The 19,952-nt window shown below is 43.2% G+C and overlaps 1 protein-coding gene across 4 annotated transcripts in view; it reads left to right on the forward strand.

The window, feature by feature from the left end:
• Positions 1-11,075: 11,075 nt before the first annotated feature.
• Positions 11,076-19,952, forward strand: part of EPAS1 (endothelial PAS domain protein 1) — a 116,093-nt gene continuing 107,216 nt past the window's right edge. For 2 of the 4 annotated variants that reach the window (XM_056357757.1, XM_056357758.1), the window contains exon 1: positions 11,076-11,229. In XM_056357757.1, coding sequence (XP_056213732.1) covers positions 11,091-11,229 — 139 coding nt within the window. In that variant the 5' untranslated portion in view covers positions 11,076-11,090. The remainder of the gene's footprint in view (positions 11,230-19,952) is intronic. The other 2 variants (XM_056357762.1, XM_056357765.1) reach the window with 1 other exon arrangement.

A 19,952-nucleotide genomic window follows, 5' to 3' on the forward strand; every position in this document is an offset into this window, starting at 1 on the left:
GCAGCCATCGCTTAGGTCAGGTATCCTGTTCTTGGCAATGGTCAGTAGCTTCAGCAGTAATGTGCACTGATAAGAAATCAAGAAGTCAGCTTTGACTGTAGCTATAGCAATATAAAAGTATAACAAATAGAAAATACCTGTGGAAAAATCTGAGAACAAGAAAGCATGAGATGGTATTCTGCTTACAGCAGTTTGACTCCGTGATGCTATGAAGTAGGTGGTTTTGTCTTTATTGTATTTAATATCTCTGAATTAATTTCTTTTTGACTAGTCAGTTTTTGAACAATGTCAACTTCTGATATGCAAAACGTTCTGTGGGAAAGAGTTACACAGCTCAACTAACCATTATGTTAAAAATTATCTTCTGTTTATGCTGACCCAGTCATAATTCTGCTTTATGCTGCCTGGGTCTTTCTTTGAAAGAGGATAAATAATCATTTGCTATTTACCTTTTTCATGCCACTCAGAATTTTATAGGTCACTGATACATCCTTCCTCAGCAACTGCATAAAGATAATCTTATTCTAGTTCTACTGTATCCCTTTTGAAGACGGGGAGTAGGATTACGTGTAATACTCATTATATGGATGCAGCACATATTATTATGATGACTCTTGTGTTCTGTTTTGTTTTCTGTTACATTTTTACATCTTCTTAATCCAAGTTTGTTCTCAGTTACTTCACAGGCCTTCCCAGATTAGTGTCAGTTGTAAATCTAATATGCATGCTTTCTATTAGATTCTCCAGTCATAATGAAAATAGGTGCTGTCCAGGACATAATGGAAATAGGTTAAATGGGAATTTAACCAGTGCAAAATGCTGCCTCAGTGCAGGCTTCCAGTTTAGCAGTAAACTTTTGATGGTTACCTTCTCAGTATGGTTTTCCTACTGCTTTTGTACCCCCCTATATAGCTATGTTTAGACTGTCTTTCCCTAGCTCCCTTAGTAGAACGTTGTGTGCAACAAATATTTTTCCAAAGTCAAGGTGTAGGACATGCTCTACTCCCCTCCTATCAATACAGTCCCTCACTGTGTTCTTGAATATCCCTTCTTTTGACACATTAGCTACAATGAAGGAGACAAAGATAAACGTTTCCTTAGCATGTTGGGAAAATGTATGTATGTGCCAAAATAGTTTCCACTCCATCTTTCCTTTTACCTCATCATTGCTGTGGAAGCAGGAGATAAGAGCAGCAGCTTAAGTTGGAACACAAGCTGCCACTATAAATATTGTGAAATGATTATGCAAGACTGTCCAAAATTTGGAAAAGCATTAAAGAACTTTCACATTTGTACACAGATGTTTAATCCTTGGAAAAAAAAACCAGTTAGGAAGAAAGTCAATGACCTGGAGTCTCTTGCTGATTTGAGCACTGGATTGAGAACTGAATTGAGCGTTGTGTACACTTGTCATCACCATCTAATACTACAAGTTTGATCTAGTGTCTTATGTACTGCGGGGAAGTAGCACAAAGATAAAGCAGCTAGTAACAGCAGGAGTCAGTGCCAGGCTGATGCTCGTCTGTGCCAATGTACATTCTTATTTCTCTAAGTGTGTTAGGCCAAAATGATACCCAAAGATGCCATGCATCCAGGATTGGTGCAGCAAGGGGGAAAGTAAAGAATAGGAGTCCTGCTTTTGGCATGCACGAGCTGTTAGGTTAGCTTGGTCACCTTACGTAGCTGTACCCTCCACAGCCTTTTAGGAATAGGCCAGATATTCCTTGACTGACAGTAAATACATCCTTGTTCAAATATGTCTATCGGAAAGTGACAGTTACAGAGAGGGAGAGACTGGAGTATCAGCATGAGGAAGTGTGTCTAAATGTCAGAAAAGCCCTTGTTACTTGTGCTCTCACGTGGAAAAAAATGAGTACCCTTGTCTAAGCAGCCTCCAGTTTTCTTTGACATGAATGGCAGTGGAGCTTAGAAATTGTGCAAAGGGAGAGACTGTAACATTATGGCCATTTTACAAATCAGCAAACTGAAATTAGGTACTGCGATGATCATTTGCTTCTTATTATGTTAGTATAAAGTCAGCAGAAGTGCTAGGAAAACAGGATGGGTGAAGCTAGTAAATGCTCTCCCTGTGCTGGCGTTTCTGAGCACAAGGTGTTTTCAAACCATGCTTCGCTAAATACCTACTGGTGGTCCCCTGTGAATTGGCTTTGTGGCTGCTTGGAGTCCCCTTCATTCCTCTTTTCAGTTGCTAAGCCAAAAGACAGCCAAAAGTTCTGTGCAATCAGATGCAGTAGTTGATGCATAAGGGAGGCGGATTTTTTGCTTTTACAATGGGATAAGCTTTTTATTGAAACATGGGCACACCCAGGCAAAGTTTGAGAACCTCTGTGTTCTAGGAAAGCTATTTACTCAGTCTTTGGTACATCAAAAAAGAACATTTTCTGTTGATTTTTGGTTAATGAGCAGTGAGAAGTAGGCAAAGACACCAGGCACATGGAGGCACATTTTTTTCTAAATAATGCTGTGGTTGATTAAGGTGAGTAGATTGAGGGTCAAAGAGATTATGCAAATCTCAGTTATGTAAATGTTTATGTTAGGGTGGGGATCACTGGCCTGTTTAGAAGCAAACTTAAGACCTTTAAACTTCACTTGGTGGAATAATGTGGAGACATTTTTTCTTTGATTAAATGATACCCTAATCCCTTACATGCTGGTGCATTGCAGCTGCACTGTTGTTATTCTTCTGTAAGGGACAGGAGCTGAACTTCCTAGACCCTGGATTCTGCTGTTACGCAGCCTGTTCGCAGTTTATGATGCTGTTCTACTGAAGTACAGGGGGGTGTGAAATCCCTCGAAGCCCACCTCCTAGCTGCTGAACTGAGGCCCTGGGTAACCCCAAGATCAGTCCTCACAAAGTGCAGGAATCTTGAAGGAAAACTGAAGTTCTAGGGCAGATTTTTTCCCCACTCTTTTCCAATCCCAAATATAGGGCCAACCGTCACTACAAAATTCTATGTCTGGGCACTCTGAAATACAGTCTATGACATGTACTCCCACGTAAAGCATCTCTGGCCATAGAGACAGCCTGCTAAAATTATCGGGGTGTTTAGTCTACCAAATATGGACCATAAAGTGCTGATCCAAAGTCCATGTTACAGTGAGTCCCTCATATTGTTAATTGCATAGCCATCTTGGACTGTGCATACGAGCTTACTGTGACCCTGCCTCCCACTGCACATCACCTGTGCTGGCTTGGGTGGGCAGCGGCTGGACACATGTTGACTTCAGTGGGAGAAGAAATGGAAAACTGTGCAGAACACCGTTATTCTGACAAGCTGAAGGGCTACAAAAGCAACATTAAACCATCAGTCTTCAATACCACCAGAGAAGTCTCCTTCCTCCAGAAAGAGTCAGCTTACAACATGCTCTCAGTCCATCCCTGCCGAAGGCCTATGTGCTATCAGCCATCAGCCTTCTGAGAGGCCCATACCAAGTGACGAACCGTCAAGATGCTTATTTCAGTCACATTATCATTTTTCTCATTTGCTTGCTCAGGGGCAAAAGTAACACAGTGCAGGAATATTTTGTAGTAGATGATAATGCTGCCACCATGTATTTTGTTGACACGCTGAGAGAGGATCTCCAGCTGCAATCTTAAAATATGAGAGCTTTACTGATGTTTTTGTTCTCATTAATATTCCTGTGTTGGGAAAAGAGTCTGGGTGATGAAGAGGAGTGGAGAGTATTAATTTTCATTTACTGAGCTATCTAGCAATAATTTGAACCACCCACACAGCTGAGCAAGTTGATTTCAGAGCCAAGGAGGTTATCAAAATCAATAAAAAAAGCATTTGTCATATAGTTTAGGCACTATGTGTCGGCAAAAAAACTCCTGGTATATCACTCATAGGCAAATTGAAACTATTTCTGTAACCTCTGACCCTGCTTGTAAACAGCAGATTCCAGGAATTCTGCTGGAAACCATACATTACTGTGAAAGAATCTGGAAGTGGAAGAATGCAAGACCTTGAGATGCACTGCTGATTGTGGAGAAACTGCTGAGGCCACCTCCTACCTAACGGCTGGAAAAACACCCGCCCTTGCGGAGCTCCCGGTGGAAATATGTAAAGCGCAGACATGGCTGTCGTGCGTGAGCACCTCGTTAACACACTGTCAGGCATTCACAGGCAGCAGCTGCACAGCGCCAGGAGTGTGCGGACATGCAATGTAAGCTTGCTCTGGCATGAAACGGGAAGTCATTGGAGGAATTCAAAGAACTGGGTGGAAGGGCAGGATGGTTATTTTGATGGCAGCAGGAGGACTGAGAAGCAAGTAGGTGAGAATAGGAAAGACAGAAAACACAGTAGCAGACCCAAATGAAGAATCCCCTCGGAACAGGAGAGGTTTCTAGTGATGAAAGAGAACGGTGAGATTGCCGAAAGGTGATCGAGGGAGGAAATGTGAACCTTGGACAGAAGCTAAGCATAGGAGGGAACAAGAAGAATTCAAGGTGGATGCCTGTGCTTCAAAGAAGCCCAGGCTACTTTTAAAATAGCTAGCGTGGGTCCTGTTACCTCAGTAGTACAGCCTCATGTTCAAGTATTTGCTTAGTGCCGGAGGGAGGGGAGTTTACTGTCAGCTGAGAACTCGATGTGGCTGCTGGTTACATTGCTAAAAGTAAAAAGTGATTTGGTTTAAAACTAAGCCAGGGTGTTTATACACAATTTGACCTGTACTGGAGGCACATTTAAATAAAACCTCAAAGATTGTCATGGCCATGGAAAATACACCACAAGATCTTTTTCATCAGGATTACCACTCGGCCACCATCTCCTTCCCAAAAGTATGTTCATAAGGTTCTCACATTCAGCTCTTTCAAAGAAGGGCATAATTTTTAAATCCTGTAGTACAATGTTTTTCAAAACACTGCAGAAAATCCCAGGTTTCACAGCCAATGTGTTAAAAATGTAGGGCTGATACTGTGCTAAGGTTTTCTCCAAAAACAGCAGAGGTGGATTGTTCTAATATAAAATAGGATGGATATCTGTTACTGGTGCTGTATATTGGTGGTTTATATGTCCTTACAGAAGGAAGGTATGATGGAAACATCAACAAAAGGTAGGGAGATCATCAGGTAAAGAACCAGTGTCTGGCTATTAGCTCGCTGCAGTTGTGATGCTGCACCGAATGGACACGCTGGGGTTTTTCAGTGTTGCCCTTCCTCTTCATTTAGCAATGCAAGAAAAACTTTTCATACATCAAAGGCAATAAAGCAAAACAATGCAACAAAAAAAAAGATGAGATTATTTAATATTTCATTAACTTCCACACAGAAGACAGAAAATTATGCTAAAGCAAGTATTTTCTGTATTCATAGTGTATTTTAATTTCTCAACAATCCCACTTCTACTCCGAGTGCTGAATTTTTCAGGATAGAAAACTAGCATAATGTTACTTCTAGACCAAGCTGACAAAGGGGGTACTTTGCAAAATCTTGTTGTTTTATTCTGGGGTTTTTTAAGCCCAGAAATTCTTTGTAGTTGCAGCGTGCTGTGATAGTTAAGCCAGCCTGTCAGCCTATGGTGGCTTAAAGGGGTGATGCTGTCCGTCTCTCCCTGCTCTCAGCCATGTAATCCCAACTCTGGGCACTGTGAACCAGAATTCAAGTGTTCTAGGTGCTGCAGTCCATTCCTTCTGTCCACTTACCAGTTCCCTCAAACGCTTTTACGGGAAATGGCGTAGGTAAGCACCCACTCTCTTATTTACAACACATGGAGGCTATTTAGCACACTCCACTGCACAAAGAGGGCAGCGTCCCTTCCTGCCTCTGGGAGTTTCCTCTTCACACTACTGACGTTGTGCTGGCTCCGGCAATTGCCTGACCTCTTCTGAGACAATCCAGCTTGCTAACCTGATAGGAAACAACTCAGGTTTTTTTCATGAGTCAGTTCTCTTTAGTTTTAGAAGGCTGAATTAGTTTATAAAAGGGTCAGGCGCATGCTGGGCAATTGAAGGCAAGTGGTGTGGTTGCCAACCTGGAAATGGAAAGGTGGGAGAAAGAGGAAAAGACTGTTCTTTGGGGTGACAGGGGTGGGCAGTTCATCTCAGATCACCTTACCACTTAACACACTCAGGAGACACCATTGCAAAGGTGAGAAATAACTAAAGCACAATCCTGTGCTGCAGGAGACCATGCTGGTGAACCTGTGGGGTGTTGCCCTGTCTTGGAATCACTGCTGGTCCAATGCTGGCATGATGAATTAGAGGATGCAGAAAAAGTAGCAGTTCAAATGTAGCGATTCAAATGAGATATAAAACTAAGTTCTTGAAAGGTGGATTTTAAAAAAAGCACTAACAAGAAAGCCTGCAGTTTTCAGGAGAAATTCAATAGGGAATTAAGATAAAATGACCCATCCAAAAAAGTGAGGGAAGAATTGCCAGTTATCCCAGTCAAGAATGTCTTGTCTTCAGGCAAGCAGCCTACATTACCTCCAGGGCTGAACAGCAACCACTCTTTCCACTCAGAAGTGAACAACATCACACAACTGGGTATGACCTGCTAGCATACTCCCTGTAGCCTTCATGTTTGGACCAGAATCTGTACCTGTGCTAGGGACTGTGCAATCACAGGCACTTGTCAGTCTCCTGAAGAGATCCTAGGGGCTTACAGAAATCGTACAGATCAGCACCCACTCTCCTACTTGCTGGATGTGGAAAGTAATAAATTATGGGGCTGACAGAACTATAGCATTTTAGTAAAGGGATTTTGCAGTTGGTTTTTGTTACTAGCAGACATTCTTGGGTCTATGTCGTGGAAAGTAAATCCCAGAGACTCCAGGCAGATATCGTAGATCATCAGTTTGTACCTCTGTGGCAATATTCAAAGAACCAAATTTACCAATATAGCAGATGAACTAGCAGTTGCCTTGCTGAAACTTATCTTTGTTTCTGTGATTTCCGTGGACTGGGATGGGGATTTACCAGCCCTTTTCAAGCCATCAGTGCACAGCTTAGCTACAGCCTCGGCTAGTGCAGTGATGGGAGGTTGGGTCCAATTGTTTAAAGCAAGAGAACTGAGAGCCTGGTCTGTGAGGTGCACAGCATCCTCAGGTCTCGGGAGGAAATACAGTACTCAAATTCACTGGAGCGGAGGCATGCGAGATATGAAATTCAGTACTTCAACGAGTCCTGCAAAAATACTGAGCTATTTGCAGCATGTTCTCCTCAATAATGTGGAAATTCAAAAGTTACTTATTAGAAGCACTCTCTCTGTTTTGTGTGTGCCTTTGCTTTGGTTTTAGTCCATTTTTGGCTGTTTTCCCACTAATATTATTAATTTCTGTTCCCTTCAACCTATTTTTTTCTATTCCCCATCTTTCTTTTTTTTTTTTTTTTTTTTTTTCCAGTTCATGTCAACAGCTGGAGCTGTTGGGTGAGATTTCTCCTTACATTGGACAGTTTTACCCGTTGACCCAGGGCCTGCTGTGACTTTGGCTAAGATAATACAATTCATTCAGTGTCATTCACAGCAGGAGCAGAGGAGAAATTGTTTCGTTACAGGAGCACAGAACAATGATGATACTACCAACTATATATAAACACAGAGCAGTAATTACCCACCAGCCAACATATAATGGAGGTGGAAGGCTGGGTGAATTTCCATAGCTACTGCCATCTGCCAAAACACATCCTGAAAGAACAGATGACCAATGTTGTGTTTTGAAAGTTCCAAAAGTTGTGATCCAACTGTTGAATTCGTATCCCTGAGACTGTAAATCACAGCTCTCCTAGCCTGCAAAATGATACCAGCTGACTGCAGACTCAGAGCGAGCAAAGGGTTGCATCAGACTCCAGAAACAGTGTGGTAATTCATCGTTTTGATTTGGCAAAATGTTTTAACAGGTATGAACACTGACTGAAGGAAAATGCTGGCATTCTGCCTTGTTTTTCTACCTCCCACCCCTTTTCTTCTTCACAACCCCTTTTCCTCCTTGCTGCAAAAAGAAGGTATGTTAAAGGAAACAGATTTACCGAAATTACAATCCTGCATGTGAGCCGGACAGTTTTGATGGTATTGCAGTCCATAGCATGTGCTCTTGGAACACACCACGTTGGGTATCAGAGAGATTTGATCAGAAGGCTAATGGGTGTTCTGAGCAGCAACATTTGTCCCTCGGTTTGCTTTGAAGACTTGTTTCCATGGACAATAAAAGCAGCTCTACGCTTTTGTGCAACTGCTACCCAATACCCACAGTGAGTGATTATAACTGAAAGGAACTACTGATTCACTTGGTCATCTTCTGTCACAGATGCCCAAAGACCAAACTCTTTCAGATCTTTTCCAAAGTAGATCTAGGGGGGAAGGTGTGTGTGGAAATTACTCCAGATACTTGTGGTTTTGTTGGTAGCTGCTGTGACTACCGATCAGTCCTCTGCTGTTCTTTGGAGATGAGAAATGTTTTGAGGTTCACAGTGGAGAGAGATGAATTGGCCTTGCAAACTTAAGGCTAAACTAAGAAATCCGTATTGATACTGCAACTACTAGTGAAAAACCACATTGAGGTAATTTTGTTCTCTGATGGTATATATCGTGTAAAGAACAGACCAGATTAAGTGTCCTTCTAAGGTGATTCCTCAAATTTATGACTCTTAGACCCGAAAGTCTCAAATATCATTGCCCTGGGTCCTAATACACTTGTGCTGTAAGTGCTCCAGAACCTTCAGAGAAGCTACTGAGCTTGTCCGAGAAGGGACAGTTTCATCCCCTTTTACCCACAACTTCTGGAATAAGGTCAGCACTCTGCTACTTCTCCTTTCCTCTTGAGACTGTGAGAAGAGGAAAATACTGATCTTTTACCCCAGCTTGGGAGAGGATGAGAAGAGCCCTAGCACTTGGTTTCCTATTGTTTTTAGATAACTGGTGACTGTTTTCCTGAGGGGTTGTGCATGCTATTCCTTCTGCCAGTTTGTGCTGCTGGTGAGAGCCCAGCAGCTGCTTCCTCTGACCTCTGCACTGTTGTCTTGTTGTTCGTCTTGTTGTTCGGCCTGCCTTGCCTTGCCCCCCTGGAGCGTATCAACCATTCTCTCCTGGAGTGAGGCGGAGGGAGCCTGGGGCAGGGTGAGAACGAGTACGCGTTTGCCTCACAGGTGCAGGTCACTAGCAGAGTTGGACATGGCCAGTATTTGGAGTATTGGTGATATTCCTTTGCTGGGAAGAGTGAAGGAGTGGTGTGTTTGCTAGAGACCCTTGAGTGAGGCCCTTAACGATGTTACTTGAACTGCAGTACTTGGAGGCATCTAGCCAAGATATAATTGTGTGTCTTCTCCAATGTGCTGCTGTCAATGTCCCTTTTTATTTTTTCCCTTTCCTGTGCTTTTCTTTGGGCATTTGAAATCTGAAAGCTGTAAAAAGAAGGATTTTTTTTTTTTTACAAGGATCTAGAAGTGCACAATTTTTCCTTTTATTGTAAATTTTAATATTGCTGATATACATCAAATTTACTTGTTGCTTGACATGTCACTGTGAATATATACAACTTTCTTTCCTGAGGATAGTTGAAGTGACAGATGATTTCATTGTTGGGTGTACAATAGGGATAAGTACAATGGAAAAACAGGGCTGACATCTGCTATGGTGATATGTTTTCAAAAACATGTATTGTCATCTCTTTCTTTTGTGTGTTATGCAATGATGATTAGGAGTGGCAAAGTGAGCATCAGTTTGGCTGCTTTGCGGTGATTCAGTTTCTGCTCAGCTCTCTGTATTAGCGCCTTCCAGTGTCTGACAGTGCTGTAAGTACATTCAGATACCACATATTTCTGTTTCTGAAGTAGTGTGCTAACTGTGCAGAGACAGCAAAGGAACTGCTGTTTAATGAACCAGAATCTAGCAGTCCTTACTGAGGTCAGCTCCAGTTGCCTCCATTCTGTCTGTGGAATGCCCACAGCATCACCCATCCTGGAAATACCTCAGATTAATTTTCTGTGCCCTGTGTTTTCTCTCTACCCTGATCATGAACTTTCCATGACATTTCACACCCACATTATACCATAGCAGTGAAAACTATAATACTGTAATGACCATTCAATGATTAACCTGTAACTGAAGAATAATCTTTACGTCTCTGCTGAATTTGACTTATGTTCCTCATTTGAAAAAGTGCTGCAAGTCCAAATATGATTGATGGGTAATAAAGTCACAACTCACTTGAAATAGTAACCTGTATTCTCTGCTGACAGCTGTATTTCCAAGCAGGTCAGGATCCCACCATGTGGGGAATCCACATTTTTAGGTCACATGGTGGTTCTTGTGCTAAAGTCCATTTCTAATTTAAAGAGAAGAACAACCAGGTAGAAGAGAAAAACAGAGGAAGGCACAGAGGGGCTGTAATTGCAAATGCAGATTCAAAAAACAATAGCTGCAGGCACAGCTGTCAGCACACTGTAGCTCTCAATGTGCATTACACAGGGCTGAGAGAGACACTGAAGATGGCGCTTACAAAAGAGGGGTTGATTCTTCATGTAAAAGGTCATATGGGAAGAAGTTAAAGCATTGGCAAGAGAATCGGATGTTGGCAGAGCAAAGAGTAGGGCTGGTCTTTTAAAGGGAATAATCACAACAGGAGGGAGGAGCAGAGTCATGAAGAGCTTTCAGAGAAAAAAACAAAAAAAAAGGTTGCATTTTTTTTTCCCTCAGTAAGTGTTTAATTTTCTCCCAAAACACCCTGTTTACCACATCACCTGAACATATTGTGCTCTCCAGCCTATTTCACCACCACCCAACACCCTACATGCTCAGGAAAAGTTGTGTTCCTTGTTTTACGTGCAGTGACTTAATGGTTTACTCATTCAACATTTACATATATAAAGCTATTTTCCCTGCCCAGAGATGGCTGCGGTATTCATAGTATTTTTTTCTACTAGAAGCAATTCACCATGTGGAGGTGACCCACCTCCTGCTGCACTTGGGCTTGGGAGGTTTTTACCTCCCAACAGGTCTGAAGAGGCACATTAGGAAGGGGTGAAACCTTGCTCCTGTGGCAGGTGCAGGCTGTTAAGCAGCAGTGTGGAGTTATCAGGGCCATAACAAGCCCCAGCTGCTGGTGTCAGCTTTGGCACAGCTGGGGCTAATGATAGTTGTGGTGGCCATGATGGGCCCTGAGCAAGTCCTGTGGTTGGGATCTTTGTGCAGGGAGAGATTTGGTCTGAAGATATGTTTTTATCCTCTCCTGAGCTGGGTCTACAGGACTGTCTGCAGAGGAAGTACAGGTAAGGCAGCAACCAGTACAGTTGGTCTTTGTGGTGGTGGTGTCGGGGATGAATTTAAGGTGGGAGGAAACATTGCTTGCACACGTGAATACCTTGTGAAGAGGCTGGTAAAATTGGTCCTTTGATGAGAAAGTTCATTTGGTTTTGGAACCTGTCAGGAGAATTTGCTGTTCCCCTGTAATAGTTCTGGTATGTGAGGCTTGTATTTCCTTGCTACTGCATAGACCCTACATAAGCGTTCAGGATTTTCAATGCTCTTCTAATATAATAAATATGAAGGTTCAGGGTCGTTTGTAACTGAACTACTTCTTGTAGAAACATATAGATGTTTCAGTTGGGCTTCTGTTGTGTCAGATCTTGTTCAAGTGCAAACTCCATGCTTGTTTCCAGAAAAAAAAAAAAGTTTTCTAGTCATCACTGCTAAATACAAGGTGCCTTGTGTTTTGTGAGCTCTGTGGTAGGATAAAATACAGTAAAAATAGGGCATGTTACTTTATTGTTACATTATGAAATTAATTTGCTGATATATAATGAGGAATCTTATGTGATACTACAAATCCTAGTGTGTGAAGGCTCTGTTATACTTAGTAATAAACTGAATATAGCCCTCAGTCTCTCATCTAGTTGTGGAAGTAACTAGCCTCCCGTTACACTTAACTACATGTTGACATGTAGGGTTATTTTTAACTTATTTTAACCAGAAAAGTAAAATTAAGAGGAGCTAGTGAAGACAAAATGCAACTCAAAGTATAAATGTTGCAGGAAAATCTGAAAATCTGTTCTTTGACCTCTGCTTCTGATTTGCTATATGACTTGGGTAAATTCCTATGTGTGTTCTGGATCAGAGGCTGAGCCCTGTTGTCAGCTTGTTTTGTACAATTTCAGTAGTAAAAGGACAAAAGCTATAAGATGGAATCCTCTGGCATTAGGATCAGCCTATTGTTGCCCCTTTCTCACCATGGGGTTGATGAGAGAGCTGAGGAAGGAGCTTTAGCAGTAACACAGTGGCAGAGGGAGGCTGGTGGGGTTAGAAGCAGAGACAAGTGGGATGTGCAGGACTGTTTCATCTTTAACTGTTGCCAAAAACACTACTAATATTTCCCTGTCTCTTTGAAGGACTGAAGTATAATTAATGACTTCATGCTAGTTTCATTTGTATTCAATTTATCTTTAGTTTAACTGCAAATACTTCCCTTTTGTAAAAGAAGGTGACATGTTTGATTGTGCCTCTGTGGTTATCCTCGCAGCAGGAGTAGCACCTGTGGTAGATCTGCTCTGAAGCACCTGGAGTGGAAAAAAAGACTAAATTACTAAAACTTGGGCTTGATGTTGGTAAAGGAGGGCATTTGTGGTAAGGCACTAACTTGAATAATAGGGGCTTCGCTCCTTCTCTGTGAAAAGGATTAGGAAATTAGTAGGATTGTCTGTGATAGTGCTTGGGGTGAGAAAGACTGCAATTAAGACACCTAAGTGAAACAGTTCTTATAATGAACCTGTCTTGGGTTGTTCATTGTCTGCCAGTGGGGTTGCTATTAATGTGGTGTGGCGGACTGTGTCCTGAGCAGCCATCAGCTGGAGAACAGAAGAGAGCTAGTACATTGACTTCAGTCCACTCTCTTTGCTTGTACATTTTTCTTTTTATTGCTTGAGTTTCTTCTAGAGCAATTTTCCCTATATTGGCATTTGAAAAGATGTGAATGTCTCTGTGTGAGTAAACCACATGTTGTAGTGACCCGGGGAACTTGTCATGTATTTTCTGACACAAAGGCTGGCTGAACTACTTTCAAGCCAGGCTGAGGCCAGCCCTTCTGTTACATTAGGAAGCTGTGAAAGACAGGGGTGGGAGGACTTCTATAACTAGCATTGCTGACTTATTCCAGCTGCAAAAGCGACTGTGAAACTGGAGCCTGTGAGGGAGGATTTACACTCATGTGGCTTGATCTCAGAGAGCTTTACAGATGCAGGGTCTTGCAGACCAATTACTCTCTTAAACTTGGAGGAGACGGTGCAACTGTAAGTCCCTACAAAAATGCAACAGGAAAGTGAGAATAGAAAAAGCTAAAAGGCAAAGTGATTTAGATTTCTTTTTCTTGGTCTATGCCTGTGTAAACGTTCACCTTCTTGCAGTGCTTTATATGTCAATTCTCCATGTGTTTTCTTGTGCTTATAAACCAGAATTAACTTGAACAAAGGAAGATATAGCTGAGTAGTAGTGTTTGCTAAATGTCAAAAAAATCTTTGCTGCATGTCTCTGTCATTGTGGCATTCTTTGAGATTGAACTTTTGAAGAATGATATAATAAGCTCTTATTCCTTGAAGGAGCCTTTTTTTTTTTTTTAAATCATCCTCTCAAACTCACTATTAATATAAGATTTCAAGTATTCGAGTCACCTGAGGTGAGGCTTCTCAAATTTCTTAGTGGCAAAAAAGCTGCAGACAATCTTATTTCAAATGCAAACTAAATGTTAAACAACAATTTGAATATTGACTGTATTCGCTCAACTTTATGGTTTTTGCTTGCATGTGTAAAAAGGCTTCTGAGTTGTCATTTTCTCTTTGTCATTTGGACAATCCACTGAAATCTTTCAATCCATAGATTGAGAAACACCTCCTTGGTTCATCTTTTATTTAATCCTTTGCTTTCAATTCTATATCTTTCCATTTTCTTTCTCCTTTAGGCTGCCTATCATAGAATCACTTAGTTTGGAAAAGACCTTTAAGATCATCAAGTCCAACTGTTAACCCAGGACTGCCAAGTCCACCACTAACCCGTATCCCTGAGCACCGCATCTAGGCATTTTTTAAACACCTCCAGGGATGGTGATTCCACCACCTCCCTGGGCAGCCTGTTCCAATGCTTCACCATCCTTCCAGTGAAGAGATTTTTCCTAATATCCCATCTAAACCTCCCCTGGTGCAACTGGAGGCTGTTTCCTCTTGTCCTGTCACTTGTCACCTGCGAGAAGAGACAGACCCCCACCTGCCTACAGCCGCCTTTCAGGTAGTTGTAGGGAGCAATTAAGTCCCTCTGAGCCCCCTTTTCTCCAGACTAAACACCCCCAGTTCCCTCAGCGGCTCCTCACAGGACTTGTTCCCCAGCCCCTGCCCGGCTCTGGACACGCTCCAGCCCCTCAGCGTCCCCCCTGCAGTGAGGGGCCCAAACCCAGCCCAGGGTGCGAGGTGCGGCCTCACCAGGGCCGAGCACGGGGACGGTCACGGCCCTGGCCCTGCTGGCCACACAGTCTGTGACACCAGCCCGGAGCTGGTGGCTCCCTCGGCCCCCTGGGCACACGGGGGGCTCATGCCCAGCCGGCTCTGACCAGCCCCCCGGGCCCTTCCCCGCCGGCAGCTCCCAGCCCCCTGCCCCAGCCTGCAGCTGCGTGGGGCTGGTGTGACCCAGGGGCAGGACCCGGCACTGAGCCGCGCTGAGCCTCATACGACCGGCCTGGGCCCATCGGCCCGGCCTGCCCAGACCCTCTGCAGAGCCTCCTGCCCTCAGACAGATCAACGCTCCCCACTGCTTGGTGTCACCTGCACACTGACCGAGGGTGCGCTCGATCCCCTCGTCCAGATCACCGATACAGACATTAACAGGGCTGGCCCCAGTGCTGAGCCCGGGGGAGCACCACTTGTGGCCGGCCGCCAGCTGGATGTGACCCCATTCACCGCCGCGCTTTGGGCTCGGCCCAGCCAGCCTTTTACCCAGCGCAGAGTGTAACTGTCCCAGCCGTGAGCAGCCAGTGTCTCCAGGAGAAGCTGTGGGAGATGGTGTCAGAGGCTTTACTAAGGTCCAGGTAGACACCATCCACAGCCTTTCCCTCAGCCACGGGGCAGGTCATCTTGTCATAGCAGATCAGGTTCATCAAGCAGGACCTGCCTTTCATAACTCCGTGCTGGCTGGGCCTGCGTGGGTTTGCCTGGTTTGTCTCTTGCTTTTTTTTCCCACTTTTGAAAAATCTCAGTTTTTTATAAAGCTAAGTTAAAATTGAAAACTGCGCTCTCAATGATTCTTGTGCCATTTTGTGGTAGGCTTTTTTAAAAAAAAAAATCTTAGTTTCAAGTCACATGGTTGTATCTCTGTGACTAAGAGCAAGGGTGGTTTTGTTTGTAGTGTGAAACACTCCTAAAAAGAATGAAGCTCATACTTGATGATTAGAGCTATAAGGAGAGCATTCTTTAATCACATATTTGAACTCCTGGTTTGCCACTTGCAGTCTTTATTTTGGTATGTGCATGCATTTCTGAACCGGGGCTTCTTCATCCCCCTCCCTCTGCTTTTTCATTAGTCAAGCAATGGACAAAAAATATAATTGAGAAGTAAAGTGGAGAGCATATTTGGACATAGAGAGTTCTTACATGTTTGTCTTTAACAGAACCACCCAAAGGGGCAATATTCTGCAGGACTGGACTGGCATCAGAGGGCACAGCAGGGGTTGGTGGGGCTGCCATGCTCTGATGGGTGACAGAGAGGTTCTCTGTTCATGGTTTTGGCCTGTCTTTGCACCTTCTGTGTGGGAAGCAAGAAGGCTTCTAATGTGCATAACTGACACTTTAATAACGCAGAACTTATCATCTGTGTCTCTTCTTTGCCTTCCTGTTTGGCTTTTGACAAAGCCATTCAGGGCTGGGTGGCACCAAGATAGAGAAAGGGCAAGGTGCAAGCTGTGGGAGGAGACTGGGCATACCTTTCCCAGACATAGCTCACTTATCCTCCCATTTACTTCCTATTCCCCTTTTACTGGCACAGAGTTGAGTTGTCCTGGTTGGACCAAACTATGAATACCCCCATGTTAAATCTAAGCCTTTTTGATAGGCTGTTTTTAACCTGTGTCGGTTCTCACCTGGCTGAATGCACAACTGCATGGCAAATGTACCAGCATAATAGGAATGACAGCTATTAAAGAGCAAATGATAAAGACTGAGGAAAAGGGACAAGGGGCCGCTAAAGTTGGTACTGCTGATGTGAGATGTGCCTGTCAAATCACAACGCAGGTCTGTTATTACAGCAGCAGAGCAGTGTGTGTTGTACTAGAGATTCACCAAATGTCTCTTGAATAAGCTGGAGAGGCATCGGTCCTCCCCTGTCAAAGCTTATTAGCATGCATAGTCAGGAACATAAGAGTTTGGTTCTCCTTATCTGACTAGATGAAGGCAAAAGTGCTTTTTACAGTCACAAAATAGCATTGCCTTCTTAGAAATGTAGCCCTACTGAGTATGAGAGTGTTTTCTTTTAATGACTGGTAGTTTTAGGATGTCAAGCTAAGAGGAAGACCAGGAAAATGAAAATGATTCATCTGCTGTGTACTCAGTAACACTAGTACTCTGCCACTGCATGCTCTAAAGTCCACTTTCAGTAATTTTCATGTGCAATCTGAATACCTGTGCCAGCTATGTTGGTAGCCAAAACAGAGCACAGAGGGAGTTCAGCTCAGAATGGCCAAACACTTCCTAAACATGATCTCCTTAGGGAATCAGTTGCTAAGAAACACTAAGTGTTGGGGTGTATCCATAATCCTACCAATAACAAGGTATGGTCAACTAAAGCTAGAGCTGCAAAGAAATTTGGTCATCCATTGGGGGTCCAGAAAATGAGATCCCTCTTTTATGATATGGTCTGTGATGGAAAAATTAGTGAAAATTATTCCAATCCATTTTACAGCAATCTAGAGGTAGGAATGCTCTCAGATGAAGTGGTGAGAACCAGTTTCTTCACATTCCCAAGTTGCAGGGCCTAAACAGGCATCTCCTGCCACTGAGGAGGAAGCCCTGGGTGTCTTCTGCCAGGTGTTGCCTGTTGGAATCCTGCCACTGCGAAGATAAGTGGGAACAGGACTCTAGTTAAATCACTTGAATGGGACGCTGAAGGGTCCACACCCTTACTCAACGTCCCTGCATTTCTTCTGTTGAATTACTGTAGTGAGCATGATGCAAAACTAGGACGCTTATTCAAGTGCCCTAAACGCTATATGACAGATCAGGCTGTATTTTGACCCTTGCATTCCTGACTGTGTGATGCCACAATTTCTAAAGGAGGGATCAGCCCTGTGACTGTGCTGTCTTGGGAAGAAGTCTAACTGCTAGGCTGTTATACAGAAGCTGGATGGTGCTACTTGGTACCCTAACTTTCATCTCTAAGACCAAGAGGATGCATTTTTATTTTGCCCTGCTGAAGTGTGTTAAGTACATTCAGGACATGCCTGAATGTTTGGACGCAGGAGACATATCTATCACTTGTTAGTGTGTGGGTTACACTGTCATTTCAGTTGGGGCTAGCCAGAATTAGGTCAGACTGGACATCTGAGTGGATGCAAAAGCAGAACCAGGGAAGTCTGGGCCAGACAAGAAGATGTTTGGCCTCTTCTGGCCCCAGATAGCTGCAGAACAGTATCTCTCGGATGCCTAAGAAGAGGGGTGGGGGGAAAATCTGCATCCTAAATTTTCCTCTCTTTTAACACTTGATTATCACCAACAGACCCAGAACATCTGTTCCAGGTGAAGTATGCTTCACTTTTAAGGAACCACATTTATTTTCCTGTGGAGCCCTGATTACCTCAGATGTGTTGCACAGGGAATGTGAACAATGCAGAACTTGGTCCGTACATTTCTACGCTTACAACGCACATGAATGTGCTCCCCAAAATGAGGAAAGCCCTTTTCCTTTGATGGTAGAAATACAAATACTGTGTACTTGAGAGATTCACAAGTGGGGAGTAATTTGTATCCTAATAACCAGCAGGTATTCAGCTTCCACTGAAGCCGATGTGAAGTGCCTCCTAGGAACCATGTTCTACTGATTTCTGTGAAATATTTGGAAAGAGAGAGGATTTTTGACAAGAGGTCTGGGATCGTAACTGTCGTCTGAAGTAGTTCCCAGAACTTTTTAATGGGACTCAGCATGCTGCAAGGACATTCACACCCCTCATCAGTTTTCCATCCAACCTCTTCATTGAGCGGTGTTACAATTGCAATATGTAAAAAGGTTGAATTAATTGCTTTTAGAGCTAAAGAGTAGATTGAACATTTAAATGGGTCAGACACACAGTATTGCTCAAAGATGTTCTTATTTACTGTTGGCCTAGCAACATAAATTTATGTGACTTTAGAAACCTGAAGTTTTGTACAAATTAAAAAACAAAACAAAACTAAAACCAGATTCCTTGCCATTTGGGTATGGATCTTTGTTGGCAAATGACAGAAAGTAAATAATGTTGTGTTTGTGGTTTTGTCTCTGTTATCTCTGCAGCCGACTAACTTTGAATCAGGAGATAAGAGTACATGTAGTTCATAGATGTTTACAGTAAATAATGTGACATTTTGGAATGTGATACTACAGACAGTGGATCATTTAAGCATAACCTCCAGAGTACTTTTAGGATTCAGTAGCCTGTTGAACCTCCAGGAGGTAGAAGACATAGGCTCACATCTAAGTTTGAAATCACACAGAAGAGGAGGGATTGAACCCAAGTCCTCTGTATCCAAACAGCACTCCTGTGCTTAACCTCATTAATTTGGAGCCTGAACGCCTTTCCTTGAAAAACTTGAGACAATCTGTTCAGAGATCTAACTCCAAAGGGAAGAGTTTCCAGGGAATTGGGCACTACTTTCTAGGATTTTCCTTTAGTTTTTTAAAAATATATTTGTATGAAGAAGGGGGCATGCATCTAGAATATGGCTTTTAGCTGCAGCTCTGGAATGTGTGAAGGAATAATGGGCTAGATGAGACCATCCAAATTCATCCCTGCTCACAGCTGTAGTTTTAACTTCCCTTAGCAGTTTGAGTTGCCTGCATTACTGAGTGGTGTTGCCTGTAGACGCTGGAGTCTTCTTAATCATGATGGGGATGGGCAAGAGCAGCCTAACAGTGCAGGGCTTTGATTTCCTAGGCTTGATAAACTTTGTTTGAAAGAACCTGTGGGTCCAAAAAGACTGTCTTTGTCTGTTACCATTTACCTCATGCAGTTATTTCCAGCTGGATTAGTTGTTCAAAAGACTGTGCTGTTCAAATTTGGTGAGTACTGATTACCCGCCTTTACCCAAAATGAGAGGACAAGGGGAAAACAAATAGGCTCTTGTGAGTTCCCACACAAAGGTTTCAAATCAGGAAAGAAGACGGGCTGCTTACAGGTGAAAGAACCAGGGTATTCCCAGCAGTGAGATAGCTGACATGAAACCTTTGCTCTTGTTCCTGAGGGTTTTGACACACAATAACTTCCTTCTGCATGTCCCTCCTTCCCTCCCCCATAGCATGTGGAGCACTGTAGGGCTGCTCTCAGCTGTCTGCCTTCCTTGCCATCCCTTTCTGGCAAAAATTGCCATCCTGTTTTCCCCACACACCCTCAAGAGACCCATTTTTGAACCCTCCTGAGCGGATGTTAAAGCTATCAACTTCAGTGGTCGTTACAGAAACTTTAATAACATTCTAGCCAACGTTAGTGCTTCAGTCTTAGTTTTTCCTGAGTTATTACCAGCCCTTGGATAAGGATACCCTCTTAGATCTTTAATTCAATTTATGCTGTTTAAAACATAATTTTCTAGATGGAAGCTGGAAGAATGCATTAAGATAGTCTAATCTTACCCCTCTGCAAAGAATGCATGTGTGATCTTGGCCAGCAATGCCTGAAGGTAACCCAGTGACCTAGCGTGTATCTCAGAAATTTATGCTCTTCTGCCTTGATCTGAAGATTGTTACTGCTGGCTTGTTCACTGCAGCCTTGGATAATTTG

This window comes from Falco biarmicus, chromosome 12 (assembly GCF_023638135.1).
Source record: "Falco biarmicus isolate bFalBia1 chromosome 12, bFalBia1.pri, whole genome shotgun sequence".
Lineage (NCBI taxonomy): Eukaryota > Metazoa > Chordata > Aves > Falconiformes > Falconidae > Falco > Falco biarmicus.